This window comes from Sinocyclocheilus anshuiensis, unplaced genomic scaffold (genome assembly GCF_001515605.1).
Source record: "Sinocyclocheilus anshuiensis isolate Anshui unplaced genomic scaffold, SAMN03320099.WGS_v1.1 scaffold461, whole genome shotgun sequence".
NCBI lineage: Eukaryota > Metazoa > Chordata > Actinopteri > Cypriniformes > Cyprinidae > Sinocyclocheilus > Sinocyclocheilus anshuiensis.
Window position 1 is genome coordinate 2929276 of NW_015541005.1, and position 21031 is coordinate 2950306.

Below are 21031 nucleotides of genomic sequence, written 5' to 3' on the forward strand. Positions count from 1 at the left end.
ACCTGTATATATATATATATATATATATATGAGCTACTTCCAGCAGGATTATGTGTGCATTCAGTGGAGTTGTGAATGACCATGAGGAGACGCAACTGATGCTGATAGGTTGCATGAAAATTACAGTATAATTAATGTAGTACATCCAGATTGCATTCATACTACACACATTCATACTATAGTACTACGTAAGTGCTTACTAACTAAAGTACTTATTCAAAAGAAAGTATGTTATTTCAGACATAGCCACCTTTTAGCCTACATAATTTTCAACAATGTACAATGACAGTTTTACAATATTTACATGTTGCAGGACAGCATTATGATTATTTATGATGAACATGTATTACACCATGTGACCATCACAGATTAAAAAAAAAATACAGAATTACAAATCATGCTCTAATGCATCTCATATTGTAGTGCAAGATCATGTTACATGGTTCATTACTGTTGCAAAATTGTATTTAAGAGGTAAGATATGTAGATTTCTGCTGACACCAAAGGTCTTTTACGCACATAAACACATCAAACATACAATGACACACATGCACTCTTTCCCATTTAATCTTGCTGTAAAAGGATGAAGGCACAACAGTAAAAAAATTACATAATCCTACAGTTCTCTCTCCCTGCCCCCTCTCTCTCTCTGACCATCACTTCATCTATGTTCTGTTCATCCTTTTATCATCTTGTCTCACTACTCTCCTGTTGTTTCATGTACAGAGAGGTGTTCTGAATCTACTCGCCACTCTAACCTTATTTGGTTAATTTCATGAACAATTCTGATGATATTGTATAAAGGTAACAGATTAAAACTCATCCACAAATCTCGTTTGCCCCTCCCCTACACATTTCTTTCTGTTCTACTATCAGTGTTGTTCTAGGATTTTTATGCCAAACTCCTCTGACCCTCCCCTGCGTCTATTGAACAGATTGGGTCTCAGTGGGACCGTGTCACCTGGGGAGATACTTCCCCCCTCCTGACACACACACACACACATGCAAACTTATACACATCCCAGCAGCCTGACCTTCACATGCTTTCAGATAAGCAGTCTACTCAACACGAAAAACAGGAACGACAAACAAGAATAAAAATCTGTGCAAAATAGTGCCTGGCACAGTTAAGAAACATTATCTTACCACACATTATAATTGTAAATGCAAGTTTTAATTTAATTTTTAGTTAAGACCTAAATGTTTCTCTTGGAATCAGAACGTGTCAGAAATCTGAACAAAAATTGAATTCATTATGGAACAAAGATATTAATGAGTACAAGATGTTTGAGTGTTTCTTCAACTACTGGCACTTACATGCATGCTAAACTTGGGTCATCACAAATAAAAAAAATAAAAAAAGTTAGTGTATTTGGTTATGAAAGAGAGATGAAGCACATGCTTTGAAATAAGATGTGATGTGTAAAAATCACTGAAGTAAAATAATTTTGTAAACAGAATAGCTGGAGTCACGTGATGCTCTCAACCTAAGGGGCATGGTTTCGCCAAACTCCAGCGACCATTGTGCTATTTTCATATTTTTACAAAGAACTGTGTGGCTGTTTCATTTTAATTCTCAGCATATAACTCCTATGTCAGGAACCATTCTCACGAGCTCCCAATAAACAGAATAGCTGTAATTTATCAAACTTCAATTTTGTCAAATGATTTACTATGTGTGAAAATGGCATTTGAATTATGTATTCAGGATCATAAAGCTATGAAATTATCCCTTGCAAAACAAAAGAGTCTTAAAAATGTTTACAATGTATACAGACTGTTAAAAACACAATGTTGGTGGATAAGATGTCAATGATTTTTAAGAAAAATTAGTATTTACCTGTGAGCCATATGTTGGCCATTGTCAACAAACAGTGAAAAGTGTATTTTAAGAGAATTTACTATATTAAAAAACCAAATTTCACAGGTCTGAAAAAGCATCTATTCCTCAAGGAGGGATGACTGAATGTGCAGAGTGAGGTGGAGAGATGGAGGAGGGATGACAGAGGGAAAACTGCAGGTGTGAGGTGTGTGCTTGCTGGCCTGTGAGGCTGAAACAGTAGGAGAAGGAGACGCATTGCTGAGCTTTAAATGATTAATCAGCTGCTGATGCTTTCTCTAAAATATTATCAGGGACACAGAGTCACAGCTAAAGAGGAGAGGCAGAAATCCAGATCAGCAGTTTACTTTTAACACAAACTTTTCCACAAATACAATACCTTTCATGTCACACTACACTTAAAGGCACAGGTTATCAGATATGAGACATCTATTATGCGGACAAAAGTACGATTTATTTGAAAAGTTATATTAGGCTAAATTCACTCACTGAGGGAAACTACTGCGCACATGCAGCGCCGCTAAAAAAATGGGAGTCCCGCGCCGCCCTCCACTTAATCCAGCGAGATCACAGAGAAGAGGAAGTGATGGGGAGGGGGCGTGCAGGGATTTGTAGGGCCGACAGCTGTGTGTGTTTCTCATGGGCTATTTTCGAGTTGGATTTAAATATTTCGTTGCTACCTAAAATCCATTGGAAGCGTACGTGAAAAAGCGCATGGTTATGCAAAATGTCACCATTGGATATTGACGTGACTGTGTGATGATCTACAAAATGTTGTATATTTATTTTAAATACTTTTTTATAAAACAGGACATTGATGTTAGTGGTTATCAAACATTTTTCCAGGCATTAGATTAACTTTTTCTCGAAAGGGATGTACTTTGACCTTTGAGCAGTCCATCCTGTCTGAATTTGCGCCTAAGACAGATATCGAATTAACAAGGTATTTAAAACGCTCCCCCGCCAGCCAAATGTGCTCAACACCAAATCTGTCAAGACAAAATACTTCGTTCCTTCTTAATTAGTTGTAAAACATAATACAGTTTAGTTGTTGAAGTAATTACTTTATTTAGCTACCATTCATTCTTATTGCTAATAGGCTAGCATATAAAATAGCCTACTTGTTCTTTTTGTAGGCTATGGAATGTTTGTATTATGTTTACTACTAAGTACTCATGGCGTATTAAGACCAAATTTGCCCATTGACTTCCTGTTCTCTGAGAGCAGTCCACTTTATCAACTAGTGCGTGGAATCAGAACTTGCAAATGTTCTGAGCGCGAGCTGTGCGGTAATGCGCAACGCTACCTGACGCTCAGGTGGAATAAAAAGGTTCATTTGAAATAACTCGCTCACGTGCACAGTAGGCATGGGCCGATTACCGGTTTCAAGGTATACCGCGATTTGAAAATTTCACGGTTTCACCGCTGATATTTTCCGTTATACCGTTCCTGCGGTATGTGCTGTTTTTCGTGTCTCCTCAAAGACTGAAAGTGTAGGATTCCCTCAGGTTGACTGCAGTGTAGAGAGTAACATGACCCTCCTCCTCCTGTTGGTGCGACCGAGCGCTCAGTCACGTGTGTACTGTGTAAGACGGCCGAACTTAAGAAGCTTCCTCTGGAACTCACGCGATCGGCAACCGGCCGTTTATTGTTTTATTGCAGCTCGTCTCTGTTCTGGACTTGCACAAACTGAGTTGCAAAGCAGTCATTTTCCAAAATGTAATTTATGTGAAAATATGAATCTGTAAACGCCTGTTAACGGAGGCCAGAGATGCTGAAGACGGATGCAAAAGAGAAAAATACTGAAGCAGGCAGATCACTCACTGTTCATGATGCACAAACTATTTCTAGAAAATTCTAAATATTGATTTGGGGGTTTATATGAATGTATTTCTGAGGGGAACTGACTGTCTTCAGAAAAGTTTACGTGGTATTTTCTTTTAATCTGGTCTCTGTATAGTTCATATTAAAGCAGTGCTTCAGCGCAGTGCTGCTTTATTTACAGCGGTAACCAAGGAAACGCTGTATCTGGTGTTCCATGAGCGCCTCCTGCTGTCAGAGAGAGAATCTGCGTCTCATTCAGTGCTTCTGCTGTTTGCTTCGTTCAGGCATGTAGTATAATTTCCCAAAGCTAGTCAGAACATTCTGTTTTTGCTTAAAATTGGGTTATTATTAAATCAAATTATGTATAAGAAATTATATAACTAAATGATATGAAATTATATAAATGATATGTATATGAATTATATAACTAAAATTAAATAACTGTAATTACAGATTTAGGTTAAATAAAGATGTCAGTCTTTATTTTTCTTCTTTTTAGGAAACAAATCAAAGAAAAAATAAACAAATTCTACTGTTCCTAATATTCTGTATGTTGCTCAAAAACAAAATATATTGTGTTCAGCGGTGTGTTTTTTTTTTTTACCCAGTCTTTTAAAAATAACACATTTTAGAGCTGTAATGACAATACCGTGAAACCGTGATATTTTTGCTTAAGGTTATCATACCGTCAAAATCTCATACCGGCCCATGCCTAGCGCACAGATACTAGAGAGAGCAAGCCATCAACGCCATGAGTCGGATGGCACCGGGTTAGCCGCGAACTAATCTGATCCTTCTGGACAATCTCCTCAATCGGACAGAGTGGACGCATTACATGCAAACAGATTACATAAGAAGACCTTTGACTGAGCGTCAATCACGACAAGGGTTTGCACCTGACATCTTGAGTTGAGGCAGGATACACATACACAGAGAAGGGAACGCAGCACTTTTTGGCTACAGTGAACTTGATATAATACGGTTCCACCAGCATCTTTCCTCAGTAAATGTGCTGTCAGATCAGGTCACTGACATAAACTCAACGCCTTTGAATTCCAGAAGTTTTCTCAACACCTCAATTTCGACGTAAATCACTTTTGAACACTATGTTTCGTTTTTAAACAAGAATACACAGAAACCAAGAGAGAAATATAAAACAATTAAAGGAAAACTTCTTAAAGTACCAAAATGCTTTGAGGATAGCAAGATACTTCCTCACCTGTGTATTTTTCCCAATGTTTTTCCTGCCTGAGCCTTAAAGCGGTCTGGACGGATCTCCATCCTCGCGACTTCCGAGTCCGACCGGTATGCTCCTGTCCCGTGCGCCGTGCGCCGTGCGCCTCTCTCTCTCTCTCAGATTTGCCTTACTATCTGTAGTTCAGTTATCTCTCTCTCTCTCTCTCTCTCTCTCTCTCTCTCTCTCTCTCTCTCTGTGTCCGTGGTCCAGAATATATTATAGCCTAATAATATATATAATATGCTAACACAATAGATGTCTCATAGAGCATAAAGACATTGACATATTTTTGTATATAATCAATAAAAGCTTTTTTTTTAGCTGCTACATTCCTCATGTAACTAACCTTTTATAGTCTATAGTAGGCTATATCACAGTCTGTCACCTGTAAATAAAAGTTGTGTTTGTGCAGTTTCTCAGCATCGTGTGATGGTACCTGAGGTCCCTGTGTGAAAGTTTATGTGCAGTCTATCGCCACCTTGCGTTTACTACAGTGATATCGTGTATTTGCAGATTTAAATAATACTGATAATTTGGCAATTAATTAATAATGCAGTTATATAATAATTATAACTGCTTGCCAGATAATGTAAGATTTCATATAGCCTAAAATCTAAATCAACCGGTTTTCAGGTCAAATTCTTATTTTCATAATAATAACATGAAAACAGACTGAATCAACCGGTCTATATTTTTTGGATGGTTACACAAACAAACATTCTTTTAGGTTAAGGATAAGGCATATCAGGTAAGAATAGCTCACAAAGGTTTTCTCTTCGTACAGATGGGTTTTTAATGTTCCACATATAATAAATATTTCACAAGGTGTAACTATAGTCTAAAGAAAATTTTAGAGGAAAATAGTTAAATTGTTTAATTTTGTGTGCATTTTCCCTGACATTATTACAGTTTCATTTATTACAGTTTAATTCTGCTTTCTTTAAATTCTGGTCTGAAATCCGTTCTGTCTTAAAAAAAACCTTCGCAACAATATTTATTATGAAAACTGTATAAAATTTTTAAAATATTTGAATTGAACTTAAGTGAACTTATAATCTTCTAAAAACATAGTGGTAAACAAAATAAATATTAATGAAAGAAATGTGCTCTCACATCTATGACCAACAAACTTTTTATTTGGTACAGACAATATACAGTGACTCTTCAGCATGGCACAAATTGTGATGGTAATTACAAAATATTGTTTTTGACACACATACACAAACACTCTAAAGTATCCAAACTATTCTGTATGTACTGTCAAATTACATTACAACAGAAGTGAATGAATAAAAAGAATACTCACAAATGAAGTAAACATGCAAACACCTCCTATAATGTATACACACAAACCCTGAGCTTTCCCACCCCTAATAACCATCAAAGGACCATGAAATTCATCTGTAATCTGTAGTATTTGTGTTCACACACCTGATTCAAGCTGAGGATCCACATAGCAGTCATTTATTAACTGTTCTGCATTGTTCTTCTGATCTCACAATTCAATGATACTGTAAACTGTGCACTATGAATGTAAAGCCTTTTCTTCCTGTGCAGTCAAAGTTTGGCATCACGAGTCATGGCTTAAATTGCATTGTATTACATGTACCAGTGGAGTTGTACAAACCGGAAAATGAAAACTTATATGTGACCCTGGACCACAAAACCAGTCATAAGGGTACATTTTTCGAAATTGAGATTTATACATCATCTGAAAGTTTGTTAGGACAGGACAATATTTGGAGAGATACAACTATTTGAAAATCTGGAATCTGAGGGTGCAAAAAAATCAAAATATTGAGAAAATCGCCTTTAAAGTTGTCCAAATGAAGTTCTTAGCAATGCATATTACTAATCAAAAATTAAGTTTTAATATATTTACAGTAGGAAATTTACAAAATATCTTCATGGAACATGATCTTTACTTAATGTCCTAATGATTTTTGGCATAATGAAAAATCAATAATTTTGACCCATACAATGCATTTTTGGCTATTGCTACAAATATACTAGTGTTATTTATGACTGGTTTTGTGGTCCAGGGTCACATATGTAGATATATTAGGAGTGGGTGGGTGATGCTCAACCATGAGCTGTGCTTTCTGTTTGACAAAGTAGCTTTAACCTAATATTTGTGCAATCTGCGACATTTGATAGTCAGATCATTTATACTATCATCTGTGGCTTTACTAAAAACATTGTAGTATTTTACTGTCACTGAAAACTACAAAATAATTTGTGTACTTAATTTATGTCTGACATAACTGTTGACTTTTCATGTAACTCTATTAATAATATATAACACAATTTCCTCTTGATATTATAACCATTTCCAGGCTAAAACAAGCTTATTAAAAAAGTTAACGACTAATATTTTCATACTCAAAGAAACTTTGAACCTCTAAATACCATTTCCTTGCAGAAAAGTATACACAAATATTAGTATTCTAGTAACATTGATAATTCTGATACATTTTTAAAAACTGCCTCCACCAGCTATATTCTGTATGACATGAGTGTAATTTCATGATGTCCTTTGGAGAAGCTGTAATTTGATATTAATTCTAAGTGTGCATCTTTCTTAGAGGAATAGTTCACCTAAAAATGAAAATCTGCTGAAAATTTACTCACACTCAGGCCATCCAAGATTTGCAGTGAATGGGTGCCGTCAGAATGAGAGTACAAACAGCTGATAAAAACATCACAATAATCCACAAGTGATCCAGTCCATCAATTAATGTCTTGTGAAGTGAAAAGCTGCATGTTTATGATAAAGAAATTAATGAAGATGGTTTTAACTTCAAATCTGTTCCAAATTCATCTACATGTTGAATGGCCTGAGAGTGAGATTTTAATTTTTGAAAGTGAAAGTGAAGTGACGTGTGGCCAAGTATGGTGTCCCATAATAACCCATCCAAGTGCACACACACAGCAGTGAACACACACACCCGAAGCAGTGGGCAGCCAATGCTGCAGCACCCGGGGAGCAGTTGGGGGTTGGCTTGACCCTTGCTCAAGGGTCTCACCTCAGTCATGGTATTGAGGGTGGAGAGTGCTGGTTATTCTCTCCCCCTACTGACAATTCCTGCCAGACCTGAGACTCGAACCCACGACCTTCGGGTTACAAGTTCGACTCTCTATCCATTAGACCACGACTGCCCTCATTTTGAACATTTTGGGTGAACTATCCCTTTAAGAGGCACTTTTGGTATAGAGCACATCACTACAGTATGTACATGTAGGGATTCAAGAACAAAGCAATTCAGTGATTGGTGCACTTGCAAAAAGCGTCCCTCTCAAATAGGGCTTTGACTGACTAATATGTTTCATGAATGTTCATTAGCATAATGAGAATAAATGGAGTCCGCCTCCCTCCACTCCATTAAAAAAACTCCAATACTCATCGATAAATAGTCTTTTCGTTTTCTGCTCAAACACCTGTTGAATTCAATTTTGTCCCTGCATTTCCTTACAGCCCAGTGTCTTCCTCTTCCTCTCCCTCTTCCTGTTGCGGGAGCAGCCTGTAGTGTTCAGCACCCAGTGGAAGGAAGGTGGAGCGCGGCCGATTCCTGTCTTCGTCCAGTGGGGAGTGATGGTTATTCGGCTCTGGCTCAGCAGAATTGCATTTGGAGTATCGTTCTCTTGGAGGCTCAATCTCGCCCTCCTCCACTGGTAGGCTCCGCCCACCTCTGAGGAAGGAGAGCAGGTAGCCAATGGGCACGGGGAGAGATGCTACGATGATTAGCATGGAGAGCATGACCAGAGCCCATCCAGGATACTCGAGGCTAGTTTCAGATCCCTGACAAAGAGACATACATTCACCACACTTGGGTAGATAATCTGCAGCAATATGGCAAATGTTTTTGTTCATACAATAAAAGTCAATGGGGTCCAAAACAACATTGTAGCCACTTGATTTTCATTGTACACCACCATGCAATGTTTTTAAAGAAACTAATACATTTTTTCTATTCATCAAAGAATACTGAAAAATAAAAAGTATTAAGGTTTCCACAAAACATTTTGTTTTCAACACTGATAATAAGAAGAAATGTTTTTTGAGCAGCAAATAAACATACTACGATCATGTGACACTGAAGACTGCAGTGATGACTGCTGAAAATTCAGCTTTGAAGCACAGGAATAAATTACATTTTAAAACATATTAACAGAGAAAACAGCTATTGCTAATGGTAATAATACTTTTTTGTTGTTTTATTTACTGTATTTTGATCAAATAAATGCAGTCGTAATGAGTACGAGAGTCTTCTTTCGAACAGCAGCATATGTGTAAAAATACCAAAACGTTTTTCAAAATATATAAAGTCATACAGGTCTGAAAAAACATTAAGGTGAGTAAATGATGACAGATTTTTTCTTTTGGCCCTTTAAAGGATTAGTTCACCCAAAAATAAAAATTCTGTCATTAATTACTCACCCTCTTGTCGTTCCAAACCCGGAAGACCTTCATTCATTCATTTCTGGACCTTGCCCGCGGTAGTTGCATTGCTGTCTATGCAGGGTCAGAAAGCTCTCGGATTTCATCAAAAATATCTTCATTTGTGTTCTGAAGATGAATGAAGGACTTACAGGTTTTATAACGACATGAGGGTGAGTGACAGAATTTTCATTTTTGGGTGAACTATCCCTTTAAAGGTATCTACAGTCATCATTCTTTTTTTTTTACATGGAAGTTAGTTTATAATGGTCCATCTCATTTGAGAGTGTATAATACCATGGTGTGGTTCCAAGCTGTGTAAGTGGGCCGTTTGAAGACCATGCGGAGAAGACTAGCAGCCAGCAGTCCCACCATGCCGAGCAGACACACATACTTCCACAAATAGCAATAAATCACTGGAGGGCGCCAGTGCAGCATCACCTCCACATCATCCAAGAAACTGGAGAACAGCAAATACAATGATGTTTAAAAAACTACACACGGCCGATCACACAAACCATATTAACCCCAAGATAATCATCTTAGAAATCTATCATCTCACCGATCAGCACCGTAAATCCACGCCACGCTGAAGGTTTCAAAAACCACAACGATGATCAGTGGCAGTGTGGCAGAATAGTCATCAAACATGGTCACGAAATAGTTGCCACTTCTCTGAGTGAACAGCAGGCCAATGAAGAAGCCCAGGATACAGCTACACACTGTAAATGATACAAATGATACAGCCAAGTTATGTGACATTTACAGCCACGTCACAATATCCTTTAGTATATGAGCGTGTCTATTTGTGTGTACCCGTCAACATGGTCTTGTGGCGCCCGAGCACTCGGAAGTTGTCCATGAGTGGGGTAAGAATCCCCTGCATGGTGCCAAACATGGTGGAGAGGCCTAAATTCAGCAGCATGAGGAAGAACAAAGTCGACCAAAATGGACTTGCTGGAAACAATGCCATCGCCTCTGTAAATGCTATGAATGCCAAACCCGTGCCCTCCACACCCTAAGAGAAATAGAAACAGGATCAACACAGATGGACTCTCACAACCAGAAACGGTTTCATTATGATAGTGAGACACATTTGGATACTGAATATGCACTGAAGCACATACATATATGTGAATCCCACCTTGCTCATTTCTCTTTCCAGGTCACAGTCAGTGATGTTTGACCCTAGCAGGTTTCCATAGTGGCTGTACCATTCTCTGTAGTCTTGAAGAGTCACTGATTCGGGGTCTGAAATGTTGAACCATGGCCACCAATGCTCCGACGAACCTGTTGTTGCCATTCCTGCCATCCTGGCCACATTACTACAGAGTGATATTAACATTACATGTAATATCAATATAAAGAAATGGATCTCATAATGAAATAAACGTTGTTATGAAGAATTCCTAGGGGTGCCAATAATTGTGGCTATTGGAGAAAAACATTTATTTCATAATGTGAGTTTCCCCCCACTTTCAAATTGTTTTACTTCAAGGAAAGGTTATAATTTTGTGATTATATTTTGTAATGTTCAAAAGTTATTTTAAAAAGTTATTTTAAATTGTAATAATATTTCACATTATTACTGTTTTTACTCTGAATTTGTTCAAATGTAGCTTTGGTGAGCATAAGAGAATTTGTTCAAAAACATTAAAAAAATATTACTGATCGCAAACTTTTGAACAGTGATGTGTGTCTATTTCATAACACTTTCATAAATTAATGTGAGAGATAAAATTGTATTTCAAGCAAAAAAGGAGGAAAATTAACACAGATTCTCACTTACGCTGCAACACAACCCAAAGCAATGTTCTTAGCTCTGAAACCGAGGACCACAAAGACAACCAGAGAGGCCAATACTGAGGTCATGAAGTTGATGCCTGAGACCATGATGGCGTCCCGGTGGCAGTTGTTATGCACAGGATTGTAGGACGAGTAAGCGATCACAGAGCCATAACCCAGACCCAGTGCGAAGAACACCTGTGTAGCAGCCTGACGCCACACCTGCACTTCCCCCCAAATCTCCAGCTAATAAAGATGGGGATGAATAGACTATGATTACACAATCGCATTTTGATATTGCATTTGATGGGAGTGAGCTCTTGTTGTCACCTTAGGATAAAACATATATTTGATGCCCTCTACAGCGCCGTCCAACATGACCCCTCTGATTAGAAAACAGATCAACACAGCGTAAGGGAACACAGAGGAGAAATACATCACCTAAAGAAAAGAAGAGACAGATCATGATCTTTTTATGTTTTGATTTCACTATGAAACATCTGCTGATTCCATTTATTTACAAGTTTTGCCAACAATTTTGAACACACTGGGAACCAAATATCCCTTCAAGGATACTAAAACCTCACAAAAATAGCAAAACACCAACATTGCCAGGAAAATGGCTTGATAAAATTCTTTATTTTTTACAATATAATAAGCTTTGTCTGAGGTTAAGGGATAGAAAATATCATTCGCTCAGTAACAAACAATAGATTTACAAGAAAAGTCTCCAACATGATAGAGAAACAAACATGTGTGCATGTTATACCTTAGCAGAAGACTTGATGCCCTTGATCATTGCGAGACACACTAAAGCCCAGGCTGCAAGCAGGCAACCGGTCATGATGGGGTTAAACTCTCCTGACTGATCTATGGAGTCTGAGATATCCAGAGCCTTTCTGAACCAGAAATATGAGGTAGGAGAGCTTGACGCACATTCCTTCACTAAGACAAGAAGATGAGATGTGTTACAACACAGCCATACAAAAACCCTTTATATCAAAGTCACGCAATATACAAAGAGTATAATTATCAGGGATGTATGTGAGTAACTGACTAGTGAAGTGCTCATTAGAGGATTGCTAACACTATTCAATTTTTTTCCATATTTGAATAGAAAAAACGATTTTTCTTTGTGCCTTTGCCTAAGGCAACAACGAAATGTATTCTTCCATTGAACCCTTGACCTAAAGTTTGAATACAGTGTGTTTTACTGTTATTTAAAAAACTTGATGTTTTCATTACTGCATACTGTGCGTTTAATTTTCCAAATTTTTTTTTTTCATATTTTATTTGTTTGTTCATTTTTGTTTTTTGGAAACCATTATTGCTTATATAATACTTTAAAATAAAACTAAATATAAATTTCACATACATATATTATTTTAACATATTTTCATGTGATGGCAAAACTGACTTTTCAGCAGCCACTGTCACATGATCCTTTAGAAATCATTAAAATATGCAGATTTGCTGCTCGAGAAACATTTCTTATTATTATCAATGTTTAAAACAGTTGTGATGCTTTAAATTAAACGTATTACTTATTTTCAGGACTTTATAATGAAAAGAAAGTTCAAAGGAACAGCATTAATTTAACAATTTTTGTATTATAAATATCTTTACTGTCACTTTTGATCCGTTTAATGCATCCTTGCTGAATAAAAGTATTAATTTCTTTAAAAATGTTTTAAAAAAACTCTCTGACCTCACACTTTTGAATAGTACTATGGTAAGAAACGAATTACTAATTTTTTTATGTGTATATGACAAGTGGCAACCTCCCCGTCTCTCTCGTGAAGCCAACACGGAAGTGACTAAAACTGTAATTCATCGACTGGCCGCTAGAGGCTGGCTCCAAAAGGGAGTCAATCCCATAGACTCCCCATGTTAAAATGCCCTACTTTGCAGCAGAAAAAAGAATGTGTTTACAGCCTGGTTCAAAAAGTGGTTTTGGTCTATATAGCTAATTTTGCCCTTCATGACAACTGTGAGGGGGGTGAATTTTTTTTATAACTCATCCGTTTAAATTATGTTAAGCCTTAAAGGGGTCATATGATGCGATTTCAAGTTTTCCTTTCTCTTTGGAGTGTTACAAGCTGTTCGTGAATAGATAAGATCCCTGAAGTTGCAAAGACTAAAGTCTCGAGTGACGCGCGGTGACGCGCTGCAAAGATGGCGATGGCCTGCTCCGCCAACTTTGAGCTTCAAAAACTCTTCAGAAACCAACGGGTGACGTCAAGGACACTACGTCCATGTTTTTATACAGTCTATGGTATATGACTACAAAATGACTCGAAATGGCCAATTCAAGTGATTATGTGTTTGTGAGCAACATACCTGTCTGGTTTGAGATCATATCTACAGGACACTGTTCCCATGGCAATGGATACTGGAATGAATTCCCCATATAGAACAGAGACCAGGCAATGATCACATTATAGTACAGGGCAACGAAGAAACAAACCTGAGAAAAACAAGAGCAGCATGAAAACGCCTGTGTAGATGTATCATTTTAAACTGAACAGAATAGTCATTGTCATTATCTTTACTGGTTCTGTAACTGAAAGACAAACTCAGATAACCTCACATATCGTGTAAGATACCAACATTATGGAACTTATGGTCTTACTGACAATCTGATACTGTTATCATACAAGCACATATATGCGAAAGCACACAGGAAATCCTCTTATATTTTCATACAGAGAGGAAATACTCCCACTCCTCACATACAAACACAGAATATATATCAACATGCGTGTATAGATTGCAGCTACTTTAGAAACACTTCTCATAACAGTGAACTAAAGCTGGCTGCGTTTTTTTAAAGCCTCAGAATAAAACTGACACTTCTGTTTTGACAATTCTACCCAGCATGACACAAATATTTTCTCTAAATGTTCTAATTTTATTGCATCAGCCACAAAATATTTGTGGCTTTTTTGCCTGTATACAGACACATTTCCTGTTGCAACTAATCTAGGGATTTACAGAAGCTAAAGCCCATAAATCAAGTTAAAAAAATCCCATGTCATGTAACCACCCGACGAAACATGACACCTTTCAGCTTGTTTTAAATATACACTCACCAATAATATCTCTGAAAAAATGTCAACACACTATTTTTGTCTATCTTTGTTATAATGTATACTATGCACTGGAAAATATATATATATATATTTATACAGGTGCATCTCAATAAATTAGAATGTCGTGGAAAAGTTCATTTATTTCAGTAATTCACATGACATTCTAATTTATTGAGATGCACCTGTATATATATTAATGTGTACACACATGTCTACATGTATATTTCTATGCATATACGTATACATAAGCTCAATGTTATAATGCAATAAAATCATTTTCTTCAAGTACTAAAATATTAGTTATTCTCATATAGAGAGTGTTTTACCATGCAGCTAGAGTAACCGATGCCGGCGAGGCGAGGTGAGATGTGCTTCCAGACCCCGATGCTGCCCTGACGGATGCTCTGCCCAGCGGCCAGCTCCATGAAGAACAGAGGAACCCCGATAATGAGCAACAGCAACACATACAGTAACATAAAGGCACCTGAAGACAGAGAGTGTGTGATTACGTTAACAAACAGCTCAATTTCACAAAGACATACAATAAACAAAAGTACCCACCTCCTCCATTTTGGTGGCAGAGATAGGGGAACCTCCAGACATTGCCCAGGCCAACACTAAAGCCCACCTGAGCGAGCACATACTGCAGCTTACTGTCCCACGCTGGCCTGTCGTCCTCTGGCCCATCAGCACCCGCAGACCCTTCTTCATCTGCCGCCACCAGAGCCGTGTCTGATCGACTCTCAGCCAATACACTACCATCCTCATCATTGGGCAACGGCGGCTTCTCCATCTAGAGAGGACACTACATTTGTCACTAAATGCTGGAGAACATGAACAATGACCAGTCAGTCTTATTTTAGTATGCAATTTTACTACTTCAACTTACTTATTTTAGTTGCATTTAAATTTTTGTTGCATTTTAAAATGTATTTTTGTATTTGATTTCAGCTTTATTTCTATTAATGAAATCCATTTTTAATAGTTTTAGTTACCAATAACAACACTGCTTCCAGCATAGCTGCTTGTTTTAACCATCATGGATAAAATGGTGAAACGATTCGTTTTTATAATGTTCCTTTCAGGTTCTCAGCAATTAAATTGTTGTCAACAGAAGGTCTAAGACAGTGACGCACAAGAGAAAAGAATATGTTCAACATGATGTTCACAGTACATAAGACACCTTCCTGGACAAGTACACCCATTTCGCAGAAAACCACGGGGAACCGCTAACCCTCTATTTCTCTTCATCTATCTCTCCACTTCGCTGTATTTACCTCTCTCATTTTTTCTTGGACTCTCTCCCTCTTCCCTGGAGAGAAGTGAAAGGATTCATTGTGTTCTTTATGTAAGTTGGAGTGAGTAAAGTCAAAAAGTCAAAACCAACTTGCCATCTCCCTGGTTCCCTCCAGCTATCACTTTTCTTCTCACTTCAAGGTAAACAGAAGATTATGGTGCAGAATGTACAACACTGAGAGCAGAAAACCAGAGTGAAGAGAGGCTAAATGAATAGTTGCCTTATATTATGTATAGGTCCATGTGCTTGTTTTATTCAACATAATGCATTTAAAAAAAACTTTTAATAATTCATTTTAATCTCTTTATTAATATAAAATCAGTTTATAATTTGTGTTTTATTTATTTATGGCATACTTTCACTCCTTCTTTGTCACTAACCTGTACAGTACTGTATCTAATTCTCTTTATCTTAGAAATAATCCAGACATTCTCCAGTGGAGATAAAGAGCTCAGCTGAACACAGGCGAATGACAAACATAGAAGTGTGTATGCTTGGTGGCTTAAAGTCTTGTTAATTTGACAAATAATAAATGTTTGCATACAGATCAGGCCAAATATTTAAAAGTAAACAGAAGGAAACCACAGCTACAGCCCGCGAACACAATTCCAGCATCAGAGTCCCGTTGGTTCAAAACTAATTTTGTGAAACACACAACCAGGACTGTACAAGAAAATTTAGGCCAGTTAATTGCTGTTTATTTCCAACTGTTAGAAATCAAAAAGCTCTTTGAGTTGTAGCTTGTTTCCAAGCTAAGGCTCCAGAGAGATGGGAACTTACTTAATGTTCGGAAATAAATTACAGTATGTGAAGCACAAATACAGTATGACACTGACGTAATTAAACAGCCGTAAAAAAAAATATACAAGAAAAAATTTATTCTATGTCATACTGTAGCACCATACAAAAAAACACTGTTATAATTTATTATATATTAATTTATATTCAAATATATTTTACTGACAGTGTTATAGTAACTAATTTAGTTGGCTAATTTAAAGTGAAAAGCACTTCAAGTACTGTACTATAAACTGTAAAATGTTCATGTAACCTCTAGTCCAGCGAGTGAAGTTATTCTACCTCACAAGATTAGTATTTTGTGAGCAAGTAGTACTAGGGATACATAGGTAATCTGATCAAATTTCTATATCTCCCCTTTCTTACAATGTACGTATGTCTTGTTAATTATATGACACTATGTTCACTTAATGATACTATTTATTATGAAAAGTGCTATACAATACAAAGCATTTGGAAAATGTTATTATTTTGTCTCCAGGATTGATGACATACATATCTGGTAACAATTATGCATCAGTGTTCTTGTTTGATTGTAAAAAACAATGCCTACGTTGGTTATTGTATGTGTTTTTCTTGTATGATTAACAATGAACAAATAGAAATTAAAAAAAGAAAGAAAGAAAAAATCGTTATGAAAATATTTTTTTATTGAAAAAATCTCTAATATTGGGTAAATATATAAATATATTTTCAACATTATGTTTTAATCATTTTCGTTAAGTGCAATGATAAATGACAGACTTGTCTTTATAATTCAATGCTTTCCAAAGTATAACTGGGTCTGTATGCATGAAAATGCATGTCATGTATATAGTTGCCTTTATATTTCATGAAAGGGGATCATCATATTTGCAGGTATTAAAAGGGTTTAAAAAGTTTGAAAACCCCTGAACCGGGGCATAAAGTCATGCGTCTGCATACAGTTTCACAGCTAAAGAGGCCATATGGGTAAACGTTGACTTGAAAGAGTCAGGTCTAGCACTATTTACCCACCATATGAAGAAGGGCCCAGCTTGGGGATCTAGTAGTAGTAGTAGTATAGATTTTAATACCATGTCAGCATCTGAGCCTACAAAGTTACATAAATACAAGGGTTGCATAAATATAATCAAATAAACTAACAAAAAGAAAAATATACATGATGTTTTACATTTACATATAATAAAAATCTAAAGATTATCTGGTAAAATCTCACTAAACAAGTCCTTAAGTGAGCTTAATACATAAAAATAATGTTTACTTGCATTAAAAGTGGGACAGTACAATAAAATATGTTTAATGGAAAGAGGGGTCTTGCAAAACATACATAGAGTTGGGTCTTCCTCTGGGATCTAAGCACTCTCCACTGTGAGAGTGGAAAAGTACAGATGTCCAGATCCCTCTCTTTAGCAAAGACAGAGGGAGGGAGCATGTGAGAGAAGGAGAAAGAGGTGTGTTACTGCGTCAGAGCTGAGTTGACTGACAAGCGGACTTTGTGAAGTGGAAAGTTTTCAAGGTGTCCGATGCCTCTATGATGATCTTGTGACATGGGAAAAGTAAACATCTCATCTCTCTCTTGTCTCCATGCTCTTGCATGTCTAGGTAGCTGTTTGGCACGACTACTCTGCCAATTACACAATAAAGACAAAAGCTAACTAAACCTAGTGGGAAAGTGAACAGATTTTCTTTGCCTCGTTGTTAATCCTCCGAGTGCCTTTTCTACAAGTGCCAGTGACCTTCCCACTCAACCAGTTATTTGATTGGCTGTGCTATTTTTCTGTGCCAGTCTCGTTTGATTTCATTTACACAACTGTGCATAAGAGAACACATGACTATGTAGACAGTATCAACACCACTGACTGAAATATTGAAATTGACACCCTCTCCTTTGCTCTCACTGTCCATGTGGGTACCCACACTGTTTATATTTGTCAGCTTAAAAGAAGCAAATTTTTACTTGTGTTTCAGGGTAAGAAAGATAAGAAACAACTTCACGTAAAAAACACAACTTCAAATATTACAGCAACTAACAACAAGTCCAATGTTATGATAAAACAAAATGTTTTTGTCTGCAACAAAAGCTGTCCGTTAATCTTTGTTTTTGAAATATGATTAATGTTTCTGAAACTGTCAAAAATATTTATTATTTGGTATTTATATGGAAGTTTGTATAAATATTCTGTATGATTTTCTAAATTGTGCAGCACTTTGTGTCAACTTCTGTTGCTTTTATTGTGCTATATAAATATATTTTGACTTAAAGTTTAAATTAATATACACAAGGTACATTTTTGGCTGAAATTTTCTGCAACATCACCAGCTTGGTGCAAATTTGGCAGCTGACGGTATTTTAGGAACATAGGAGTTTTAGGAATCCAGGAATATAATATATCACACACCACCAATGCATTTACACTCATTGTTTCTGCCTGCAAATAAACTGTAAATACTGATTAAAGACAGAATTGATTATAGAACCAATTTAATGTATTAAAGACCAAAATCAGTGACTGAGTTAAAGAGGTCATATGATGTTGCTAAAAAGAACATAATTTTGTGTATTTGGTGTAATGATTGAATATTTGGGTTGAACTGTTGGAACTGGAACAGTGTTGTAAATATAACTTAACCACTGATGTCTAGTTGTGTCCTCTTTTGGAAGGCCAAACAATGTAGTTTCGCTTTCACAACAAAACACAGCGCCTTCACCACATGGTGGCGGCAACAATACTACAGCAAGAATAAAAGTTACGCCTTCTTTCTTTGCGTGAACATTTGGGCGGCGTTATGCAAATTTCACAACAAAACACAGCGCCTTCACCACATGGTGGCGGCAACAATACTACAGCAAGAATAAAAGTTACGCCTTCTTTCTTTGCGTGAACATTTGGGTGGCGTTATGCAAATCTTCCCACATAGTGATGTAGATATGTGGGGGGGTGTTTAAACGAGCCGTTTTAGGTAGGTGTGGACCAGTCTTAACTTTTATAAAGAATATCTCTTTGGGTTTGAGACTTTAGTCTTTGCAACTTTAGGGATCTTATCTATCCACGAACAGCTTGTAACACTCCAAAGAGAAAGGAAAACTTGAAATCGCATCGTATGGCCCCTTTAAAACTTTTATGCAAAGTCTCAAATGCAATTGGACACAATTTGATAGTTTCTTACTCGTTTGTTGGTAGAAACTAGTAAGAAAATAAGAACTTCTAAGGTAATGCATCCAACTCCTATCCACACATGCATACTGTATGTTAAGGAAACGGTTGCAATTCAGCTGAAAAGCTCTCGCTTGCAGCTTATGAGAAAACTTTCAGCAGATTGACTAACCTTGCAGCCCGTTTCAGGGGGAGTTGCCTTGTAGTAGTTTTTTTTTTCTTTTTCTTAAACCGCTAATCTTCGACTGGCAGCCTCTGTGTTATCGATTCAGCTAAAAATCCAGTCGTTCAGATCCACTGCAGTATTTTTACCCCGCTCTTGGGTTGGCTGGGGGATCGCCACGTTGGAGGGCTCGGCTCCGAATGTACAACTTTGGTAAAAGGCAAATGTAACGCCAGACCCTGACGTTGTGTCGGGTGCTCTGTCATTGGAGAACAACTCATGAGCTTTTTTACCTATGTTGTAACGTGCCCTCCCCCTTCTTGACAGCTCTTTGTGTCACATTACAGAACACGCGGAGCTCCCCTTTTGGGGTCTGCATTCTCTTTATCAAAACACCCACAACAAAATATCTACCTATATAAATACCTACAACGTAGTAAGTGTATAAAGTCTCTTAAACTGATTTTAAATCACTTAGGGAGCTGCTGTGGACAGTAAAACGAGAGTTATGAATGGTAAATTAACGACCGCTTAAATGTACGACCGCTAAACTCCACCTCGCGCCACGACTCTTGTTTGTATTTTGAATAAGCACATTGTTGTTCATATGCGTTGAGAGCCTATAGAAAGTCTGTGGGTACGCATAGATACTACATCTGCTACAAGAGCAGAAGTGAAGAAGCTAGTTCTTGCAAGAAGAGGCACGTTGACAGGCATTGCATAAAATCACTCATTCTTGCCAAGAAGGCCCATTGCAATTTTTGACACACGAGGGCGCCATTGCCTTACCTGATGCTTTCTAAAAGTAGTCTGAGCATTATCAGCGTTATTATCGCTATCATGTTTCTTTACTGAAAGGCCTTAGAGTTATACAGATATGGGCATTATTCTGTATTATTTTGGGACGGGAGATAGGGTTTACATCATGTCTGGGATGAAATTGTGAAAGGCTGACAGTTCTGGAGATTCCACTTGAACCCACTGAGTCGAATCTTTTGAATCCTTCAGTGATTCGTTCAGTTTTTCTGCAGGCACTGCATTCCGCTGACTTGCATTCATTCGCGTGTGACATCGGGAGACCAGAAACAAGCTCATTAGAACACACTTAGTTTGAAACTTAGTTAAGTTGTATGCGGTGTCATTATGTTGTTTCTTGTACTTTTTTAAACAAAAGTTTAGGGAATATTGCTTGATAATTCGTATGAGGAGAGGACGACATCCCAAACAAAGATGCAGGTTTGCAGTGTCCAATTGTAGTATCCAGTGTGAAAAATGGACAGAGCTGGGTAGATTACTTACAAATTGTAGTCCGTTACTGATTTCAAATTACATAACAAAAAATGTAGTTAGTAACGTAATCCATTACATTACACATTTTTGGGTAATAAAATCAGGCTTCTTTTTAAAATCAGATTATGTT

General features: G+C 37.1%; 2 protein-coding genes across 2 annotated transcripts in view; both read right to left on the bottom strand.

Moving 5' to 3' along the window:
- LOC107690308 (vesicular glutamate transporter 1-like) overlaps nucleotides 1-5013 on the bottom strand; it is a 16563-nt gene extending 11550 nt beyond the window's left edge. Inside the window, exon 1 of the mRNA XM_016488612.1 lies at nucleotides 4884-5013. Within this exon, the coding sequence (XP_016344098.1) occupies nucleotides 4884-4945 (62 nt within the window). The 5' untranslated portion in view covers nucleotides 4946-5013. The remainder of the gene's footprint in view (nucleotides 1-4883) is intronic.
- Nucleotides 5014-7992: 2979 nt separating this feature from the next.
- On the bottom strand, nucleotides 7993-19850 carry slc6a16a (solute carrier family 6 member 16a). The gene is made up of 12 exons (XM_016488611.1): nucleotides 19621-19850; nucleotides 14778-15009; nucleotides 14543-14700; nucleotides 13465-13591; nucleotides 11894-12069; nucleotides 11455-11565; nucleotides 11129-11370; nucleotides 10484-10664; nucleotides 10156-10357; nucleotides 9902-10061; nucleotides 9637-9799; nucleotides 7993-8700 (listed from the first exon to the last, which is right to left on the bottom strand). Exons 2-12 carry the CDS (start codon nucleotides 15007-15009, stop codon nucleotides 8371-8373), a joined length of 2082 nt encoding a protein of 693 aa, XP_016344097.1. The 5' UTR covers nucleotides 19621-19850; the 3' UTR covers nucleotides 7993-8370.
- Nucleotides 19851-21031: the final 1181 nt, after the last annotated feature.